The following is a 9,975-nucleotide window of genomic DNA, read 5'->3' as shown; positions in this document are numbered from 1 at the left end:
TTAGATTTGAATATTCGCAGCTTAGTTGTTTGTCTGATTTGACCTGGCCGCCATATATTGCGCAGCATACTCAACGGGACTCAACAATTCGGTTAGCAACGTCATCCAACGAACGGACTGCTTCTTCGGAAAGGATTTGGCCGTGTATTTGTTTTTATCGCCAATTTGAATGCAGTTTTGATAAAAAAAAAATTACCAAAAGCATATTACCGTTACCTGCAAAGATGTGTGGAAGAATTGGCCTGCCTTGAATTTTACAAGAAGACAAAGATCCTAAGTATCGAAGCCCAAGGTGTTTTGAGTGGAAACATCAATCCCATTTTGATTTGAAAATTTGGATGGACCTTCACAGTCGCCTGATCCCAACCCTATTCAAAATGTTTGGCATAAATTAAGCAAAAACTCAAAAGAAAAAAAAAATAAAGAGTCATCAAGGAAGCTTCGGCTGATTTACTGTCGATTACTTGCATAACTTACGGAGAAATTAACACAAAGTATGACTCGAAGATGTGAAGCCATTATAGGTAATGGTGGCGACTATACATTTTATTGAATATATTCTTTATAATAAATATTGTGAGCCCATAAAATGCAGTTTGTTAGAATCGAATTGGTCAAAATAGTACCATCTCTAAATGCCCTGCCTTGTGGAAGGAAAGAATGTCAACCATTGGCAAACCACTGTTCGAGAGTCTCGAACAACTATCTGGCTTAGACGTCAACAACCCAATAAGGTTCTTAAACCGCACGGACTGGATATAGCCATAGATATAATCATTAAACAAGTTTGTAGCGAAGATGTAGCAACAAAATGGTGCTTAATCGCTAGTTAGATTCTGTATAAATTATTAGACTTGTATTAGACAGATTGTACATTCTGTCAAAAAAGTACCGGAAATTGTTCAATAAAACGCAAAAAACTCACATCTCACAACTCACACATCACAATTTATTTTGTCGCCTTCAAAATAGGATCCATTCGAAGCGATACTGATATACCAAAGATTAGTTAAGTCATGAAAGAATCGTTTAAACACGTTTGAAAAGATCTTCTTCAACTCTTTCAGTGAATTCTCCTTAATGGCTTCTATCGACTCAAAGCGATGTCCGCGGAGTAGCAATTTAAGTTAAGGAAAAGTCACAGGGGGCTAAATCCGGTGAATACAGTGGTTGTCGATGATATTTGTAGAGTTCTCGGTCAAAAAAGTGTTCACAATATGATCCTTGTGAGACGGTGCGTTGTCATGGTGCAAGATCCATGGGTTTTCTTTCCACAAATTGGGCCGGTTCCTACGCACATTCTTCCGTAGAACCATTTGGAATGGATTCCGAGTGTACAACACCATGATAATCAAAGAAAACAAATAGCATGACTTTTACTTTTGACCGACTTTGACGTAGTTTTTTGGGTTTTGACTCATGTGGATAGCGCCATTCAGCCGCCTATTGACTGGTTTGCATGTCAAACTCATATACCCATGTCTAATCACCTGTTATGATGCGCTGGGTAAACGTTGGGTCCGAATTCACTTGCTCAAGCATGTCTTTAGGCACCTTATTCCGATGAATTTTTTGAAAGAAATTCAACTCTTTTGGAACGAGTCGAGCAGCCACGCATCTCATGCCCAATTGACGATGCAAAATGTTGCGAATTGATTTGGGAGACACGCTAAGATCACGATCTAACTTCCCTCAAACTTAAATGATGTTTTTCCAACACCATTTTCTTTAGTTTGTCGCCGTTTTCATCCGTTGAAGACGTTGATGGGCGACCAGATCGGGGCAAATATTCCATGACTTATCGGCGCTCTTCAAAAGCCTTATACCCCGATTTTCTCGCTTACAGTAGCCACATTCTCGAACACTTTAGAAATAAATTTGCCATATTTCCTAACATTGTTTAAGCGTAAAATGGTTCAGTCCCTTTCCAGACTCGAGATTTCGAGTAGTTAGAAAAGAGCTGTCAGTACCTGAAAAACTTATGATTTATATTCAAACTTGAATTTAGGCCTCCTTATTTCATATATATTAATAGGGATGTGTGCATATTTGTCAGCTGTTTGACTCAGTCTCTTTTCAATTTATGGTGCGCACTCATTTCTGATGTTATCTTACAAATATTTTTAGAAATTTCGTTTCTTATTTTAAAAAAGTAGGCTTTTAAATTAGTTTTGCAACACAAAATGTAGCGTATAAATATTATACACACCTCCATGCACAATTACACGCACGCACAAAAACCATGACTACATGAACCCGAATTTACATTACTACTCTTGCTGCCTTTTAGCACTTAAAATATACTCATAATAAGCGTTGAACGACTTCCGAAAAAAACCTTTCTACTAATTAGGCCTTTTATCGTTTTCTGCCGAAAATTTTTGAAAGGATGTACATACTTGCGTACATAGGCGCATGTGTGCATATGCTCGAACTAATTTGTAAATTTAAACATAACAGATTCAAACTCAAAACAAGTATACATTATTTACATACATACGTTACCTACCTTCCAGCTAAACTTGAAGTGAGATATCCCCAAACGAAGAATAAAAGAATACTCCCTTTGACATGATTTTGGTGTAATAGAAGAACCAAGGATAATAGTTTACCAGATTTGTCGAAGGATGAATTACAAGGCTTGCTAGTTTAGTTTAGTTTACTGAGGCGGCAGCCCTTGGCCGAGAAAAACCCGAATCATTCCGGTAACGTAAAACCGGCTGCCATGGGAATGGTGGAGTACGGTACACTAGACAGGGCTAGTTTACAAGGTTTGCTCCTTAACTATGGTGAAAAAGAAAATTGTGAGGAGAACTTTGGCTGCCACATCACTTAGGAGATTCGGCGGCTGAACTCTGCCTGATCATTTCACACATATTCACACACTCATCCAAACACAGACTCGCGCACTCGTCCAGTCAGTCGTAGTTCAGACGGCAACGAAGTGTCATTGGTTGATCTTTTTTTGTATATCACTAACACAATCTCACGTTTTTTGTAAACACATCCCAAATGACGTTAACACATCAGTTGTTCCTGTCAAATAACGGTCTGTTAAAGTGCACGTCTCTAAAAATCTTTTCACCATTCATGCACTCGTCCAATCAGTCGTTACTCAGACGGCAACGAAGTACAATTGGTTGATTTTTTTTTTCGTATATCACCAACACAATCTAAGTTTTCTTGTAAGCGCATCCCAAATGACGTCAGCCCATCAGCTGATGGTGTCAAATTCGCTCAGAGCCAAATAATGGTCTGTTAAAGAGCACACCTTTAAAAAACTTTTCACCATGGCAGTATTCACGATCATTTCACACATTTTCGCACACTCGTCCAATCAGTCGTTGTTCAAACGGCAACGAAGTAACATTAGCGTAGACTCGTTAATTTTTTTTGTATGTCACAACAAATCAGCTGATATGTTCAGAATTGCTGAGAGCCGGTTAACTCTATTTTCCATATGATTCTTGATATTAAATATAGAGTACCCTTTCATCTGGCAGGGTTATGGTATCAGCGTTTTCACGTTAGGTCGAACTTTGATCTTCACTTGCCCAATGGTTTCCGTTTTCACGACCCTCGATGCCCAACTGGAAGTGAAGAAGCAGATTCCTTTGATTCATTTAGGAATTTCTGTTGCTGATAAGCCTTTCAAAACAAAGAATTTTATCACTGCACGATGATTTGTTCTTTCCACTGTAAAAAAACATATGTTGGCAAAATTTTTTGCAATTCAAAAAAACTTTATTTAATTAAGGTTTACAAAAATGAATTAAAAAATTTGGTGGCTCTTTCTGCCTTGCTTACTGTTCGCGTACTGCCGTTTTTCCTACACGCCTTTCGGTTTTCTTTGTTTCTCCCGTTTTCTCCTTTTTTCATCGACCAATCACCGATCGACACGTATTGAATGTTGCTTGGGAGCCACAGTTGGATCTATCCCGACCGTGCTGCCAGACTGTTCGTAACACTCCCCCCTGGTATATCCTGCCGATTAGGATGTACCGAGCCTTTCAGATCTAGAACGGCTATTTTAGCAGCAGGTCTTTCATAGATTCCACAGATTGTCTGAAGAGTAGCGCTTCGAACCCTTCCGTCGGCACTCGTTCGCACGCCAATTACCTTACCCTTGGGCCAAGAGTTCCTTGGGTTGTTTGGATCAACTATGTATGCAATATCTCCGACTTTTATTGCTTTAACGTCTTCGAACCATTTAGTTCTCCTAGTGATGGTGGGCAAATATTCGGTGACCCAACGTCGCCAGAACGCGTCCGCAAGGTTTTGTGATGTTCGCCAGTTACGACGCATTAGGACGCCCTCAGTAACTGGTTCTGCAATCGGCTTAACACCATTGGAGCTGCCTAATAGGAAGTGGTTGGGTGTTAGTGCCTCTTCTTCTTCGTGGTCAATAGGAATATAAGTCAACGGTCGCGAGTTAACTGTCATCTCCACCTCCATTAAAGCAGCATGAAGAATCTCGTCATTTGGACAGTTAGATGTCAATATCTGTTGTAGGACGTCCTTGACTGAGCGAACTAGCCGCTCCCATGCTCCGCCCATGTGTGGAGACGCGGGTGGTATGAAATGCCAGTTGGTTGCGGCCGAAGTGAAAGTTCTCGTCAATCGATTTTGGTCTACGAGCGTAAACGCAGATTTCAGTTCCCTCTCAGCGCCTTTGAAATTTGTGCCGTTGTCACTCCATATCTCCAATGGGCTCCCTCTACGCGCCATAAAATTACGTACGGCCAAAATGCAGGAGTCTGTAGAAAGCGAATATGCCACTTCGAGATGCACCGCTCTGGTTGTCAGACAGGTGAATAATACCCCATATCTCTTTTCGGTGCTCCTTTTAACCGTGACCAGAAGTGGACCAAAGTAGTCAACCCCTACATAGGAAAATGGACGACAAAATTGTGCGATGCGGGCTGTAGGTAAGCAAGCCATTCTAGGTGGACGTGGTTGAGCGCTTCTGTTTTTGCATACCTGACAGCTGCGTCGAATTCGATTAACTGCGATGCGAAGTTTTAAAATCCAAAAGTGTTGCCGAATTTCGTTGACGACTGTCTCCGAGTTCACATGATGATATTTGACATGAAAGTGATTTATAATTAAGTTCGTAATGTGATGATTGTTAGGCAGCAAAACTGGGTCCGTGCGCCCTATTATTTTAACTCGGCCATCTATTCGCAAAACACCATCGTCATCCAGATAGGGTGATAATTTGAATATTTTGCTAGATTTGTCAACGGCCTTCCCAACCGATAAAGATATTATTGAATCATTGAAAATGTCTTGCTGGGCTTTCCTCCAAAGAAAGTTTTCTGCCTTACGAAAATCGTCGGTAGTGGCAACGCTACGTAAGACTTGATTGTCTCGCACTACACTTAACCAAATACGAGCGCAGTACAAGGTCGTGGCGGTTGCTCGGAGGAGACGGTCCCATGTAGAAAATCTCTCAGGTTTGGGCACCATAAGAAGTTGTTCTGGAATTCTACAATGAGCTCCAATAAACTGAGGACGGAGTTCTTCTGTTGAAATATTTTGCGGTCCGTTAGACACGGGCCATTCGTCACACGGAAGATATAAAAAAGATGGTCCGCTAAACCATCGGCTATCGTTAGAAAAATCTGGATCACCATTCCATTTGGTGGCTTCGTCAGCAACGTTTGCTGCAGTTGGCACCCAGCGCCACTCACTGACGTCGGTAAGTTCTAGAATTTCACTAACTCGGAAAGCCACAAACTGTTTGTAGCGGCGATGATCAGCATACAGCCAGGCTAATACCGTTCGTGAATCTGACCAGTATACGGAGCTATCAAGGTGGATAGAATGCGACTCAATGATATGCTTAGCAAGGCGAGCTCCCAACAGTGCTGCCTTTAGTTCCAGGCGAGGTATGGACAATAATTTAAGCGGAGCCACTCTGGTTTTACTGGCGATCATCATACAGTCGATTGAATTACCATGTGAGTATCGTAGGTAGCATACAGCTGCATAGCTACTTTCGCTTGCATCTACAAAGGTATGTAGCTCTATTTTAGGTGTATCGTCAAATTTGACTCGCGCATAAGAACGTGGAATCCTTAGGTTTTCTATTTTTGGAATAAGCTTAATCCACCGCAGCCATTTCGCAAATTGGTCATCTGGAATTGGGTCGTCCCAGTCGCATCCAGCTCGCCATATTTCTTGCAAGATAACTTTGGCGTATACAACGTAGAAACCTATCAGCCCAATTGGGTCGTATATAGTCATAACCAAGCTCAAAACTTCGCGCTTGGTAGGTCGCCGCTGAGAAAGTAACAGATCAGAATTCTTATATTTGGATGATACACGAAAGGCGAAGTGGTCACTAGAGGTAACCCACCACATGCCTAGTACCTTCTCAGTTGGCTGCTCGTTCTCAAAATCAAGGCATAGTGCATCAGTGGGGCTGCCATTTAGGGCGGCTAGCACACGACTTGAATTCGATAAAAAATTTCTTATGTGAAAACCTCCCATCGCATGTACGTGACGCACATCTCTCGCTAACTTAATAGCTTCTTCTTCAGTATCCACGCTAACTAACATATCGTCTACGTAGTGGTTTTCTATTATGCACTGCGAAGCACCAGGGAACTCTTCACGAAATTCTTCTGCATTTTTGTTCTTGACATATTGAGCGCAGCTGGGCGAACATGTGGCCCCAAAGGTCATAACAGTCATCACGAATGTAGTTGGCTCGTTGGCATTCTGTTCATACCAAAGAAAACGCATGAAATTTTGATCTTGTTCCCGGACTTGAACTTGGTGAAACATCTCAGCAATATCGGCCGACATGGCGATTCGCTTTTGTCGAAATTTAAACAACACCGACAACAATGGGGTCGTTAGGTCTGGGCCTTTGAGCAACATGGTATTCAAGGATATACCATCAACCTTCGCGGCTGCGTCCCAGACTAAGCGCACCTTGCCTGGTTTGTTGGGGTTAATTACTGCAAAAACCGGTAGATACCAGTATCTTTCAACGGCGCTGTCGACTGGTGTCATACGTCTAGCGTACCCCTTTTGAATATAATCATCAATTTTTTGCTGAAGCACCTCAGCCAAGTTAGGGTCGCGTTGCATCTTCTTCAGCAAACACTTCGCTCGAAATAAGGCCATTGGTAGGCTATTGGGTAGCTGCATTTTAGGGTGCTTCCACAATAAGCTGGTTCGATATCGATTGCCAACTCGCACAGTGTGTTGTTGTAGCTGCACCATAGCAAATTCGTCCTCTTTAGACATTAACGCAGAAGATTTAGCTGACACGCCTAAATTATCGAGGCAAATGTACGATTTAGTAATTTTAACGAGTTCAGCCTGTGCGGAGCAGTCGCAAATGTGAAAGACAGGGTGCGCCGCATCATGGTTTGTACTTGATGCTTGTCCTTTCAATGTCCATCCGAGTTTGGACTTCTCTGCTATTGGCTCATTTTCACGGCCATATAAAGATTTGATTGGAGAACCAAGCGCAGCGTTGTTTAAACCAATCAATAGTTGTGGTACCGCGTTTGAATAGGACTCCAGAGGCAACCTTTTCAAATATTGAAATTTGGACTGCAGTTTAGCAGCGTTAATCGATTGAAGAGGCAGGTCAAGCTTTTTGACTGTGTGAACGCCTTTAAGCCCGAATTTCTTATTACCGTTTTTAGCTGATATGGCTAAGTCGACAACCACAGACTCGTCCTCATACCGATGTGTATCACCAGTCCAGCGCAGGCACAGTGGTTGTGGTGTGCCCTTTATATTTAGCTTATTCAGCAGCTCTTCGTCGATAAGGGTGAGCGACGAACCATCGTCTATGAAAGCGTATGTTGATACACTCCGTTCGCCTGAGTGTAGAACTACGGGAAGGACACGGAAAATGGTACTGCCTTGGCCCACATTGTGCATGTTAACGTTGACCGCCCGCATTGTAGTTACGCCCTTGCCATTGTTTGGAGCGTCTTTAGCAGCTAACTCTGCGTTGTGCAACAGAGGATGGTGATTACGGGTGCAACTATTAACATTGCAAGGTGCAGTCGATTTACAACCGGCTGTAGGATGGCCCTTCAAGCATCGGTGACAAAGTTTCAACTTGCGAACAATTCCCCATTTTTGACTACGTGTCAATCCCTTAAAATAGACACATTTAGAGACATCACTGCAATTTTCTTCACAAACGATACATCTTACCGCATTAAAATGATAATTAATTGCGCCCCGTTTGCGCACCTTTGTTGACTCCTTTGGCACGATAACAGAGTTGGCGCCTTGTGCTAGTAGAAAAAGCCAATCACTGAAATGTTGTAAATTACAGATCGGTAAACTTTGCTTATGCATTCCCCAATAAGCTGGTAGTAGCCCAGGCAACTTCGAAACCAGCTTCTGTTCGAGATCGGGATTATTCAAATGGCTGGTCAGGCCTGACGCAGACATTGTTGCGCAGATGTTCTGCACTTCTACGGCGAAGTCGACGATCGATTCCAGCTGACTCTCTGACGGTGATGGAAGCTCATAAATTTGTCGCTGTAGAACGCTGATAATTAATTCTGGTCGTCCAAATCGCATTTGAAGGGTAGCAATAATTTGGGGCACGCAAGAGGAATGCAACAATAAATTTTTAACTGCATTCCGTGCTGGCCCTTCCAATGCCTGCCGCAGTCTTATAAGATTCTCATCGTCCGAGAATCCACAAACCTCAGTCGATTGGTTATATGCGGCATAAAATAACGGCCACTCAGTTGGCTTGCCATCATATTTCGGCAACTCTTTAGCAAGGCTGTTACGAGAAGCAATCTGGTCTCTACTCAAGCGTCGAGAAGTCGAGGCACCGAAAGATAAACTATTAACATGCCCAGCTGTCGGCAAAGTAGTTTGTGCCGGTTGCGGTTGTGGCGGAGAATATCCTCGATTGAGTGTCGAATACGTGCGTACTTGCTGTTCGAGTGACTGTATTCTGTCTAATAGGCCTTGAAGAACAGATGCTGTTAGACCCCCTCCTGGCTGCGGGGCATTTGATCCACTTATCAAATTGACATCGTGCGGGGCAGAGCCGGTATTGGTGAAATTATTGGCACCGGAAGCAGCTATGTTGAAAGGTGTAATAAAATTTGCAGGTGGCTGTATAATTTGCGTTGAATGTGGACCTGAATCATGCGCGGAAGTTGAAAACCTAGGTACAGTGCATTGTCCATCATCTAGGTCATCGTCAAAGCCCATCGCATCTATGCGATCCAAAAAACTATGCTCCTCTCTTAACAAAGCCTCCCTCTGACGTAAAATTTCGCTTCGCTCCTGTATAAGCTCAGCTCGACGGCGAAGCCCTTGCGAGCCAACAGAGTTAATGGAGTGAGCGGGGCTAATCGGCGGGTTTCTCTGGAGCAGTAGTCGACCGGATGGCATGGTGTGCGCTGTATTAGGCGCGGAGGGAGTTCCATATACAATACCAGCATTCAGGTTTTCGCGATGCGCCATCGAGGCTAGTTGTGGGGCAGCTGCACTATTAGCGGCACACGTTTCCAGCATCAGCAAACTGTTGCCCGGAGCGATCGAATTGGATGCAACGGGATAACTCATTGCCGCGGTGTGATTGGCGGCGGCACTGGAACTAGGCGCAACGGCGAGATTAGCCGGCGCAGCGGTCACATCGGTTATGTTCGAAGACAATGCAGTAGCCTGCGACATCGGAATTTTTTGTACGTACGTTGTGGGCAGAACAAATTTTTTAATTTGTTGGCAAAATTTTTTGCAATTCAAAAAAACTTTATTTAATTAAGGTTTACAAAAATGAATTAAAAAATTTGGTGGCTCTTTCTGCCTTGCTTACTGTTCGCGTACTGCCGTTTTTCCTACACGCCTTTCGGTTTTCTTTGTTTCTCCCGTTTTCTCCTTTTTTCATCGACCAATCACCGATCGACACGTATTGAATGTTGCTTGGGAGCCACAGTTGGATCTATCCCGACCGTGCTGCCAGACTGT

The 9,975-nt window shown here is 43.1% G+C and overlaps 1 protein-coding gene across 1 annotated transcript; it reads right to left on the bottom strand.

Moving 5' to 3' along the window:
- Positions 1 to 3,933: 3,933 nt before the first annotated feature.
- LOC129236117 (uncharacterized) lies at positions 3,934 to 9,681 on the bottom strand. Its single transcript, XM_054870334.1, has one exon. The coding sequence runs from the start codon at positions 9,679 to 9,681 to the stop codon at positions 3,934 to 3,936; it is 5,748 nt and encodes a 1,915-aa protein (XP_054726309.1).
- Between the last annotated feature and the right edge of the window lie 294 nt (positions 9,682 to 9,975).

Source organism: Anastrepha obliqua, chromosome 1 (assembly GCF_027943255.1).
Source record: "Anastrepha obliqua isolate idAnaObli1 chromosome 1, idAnaObli1_1.0, whole genome shotgun sequence".
Classification (NCBI taxonomy): Eukaryota; Metazoa; Arthropoda; class Insecta; order Diptera; family Tephritidae; genus Anastrepha; species Anastrepha obliqua.
This window is presented reverse-complemented; position numbering and strand designations above follow the sequence as displayed.

Coding starts and splice junctions, on each gene's coding strand:
- LOC129236117 (XM_054870334.1), bottom strand. CDS start 9,681: ATGTCGCAGGCTACTGCATTGTCTTCGAACATAACCGATGTGACCGCT.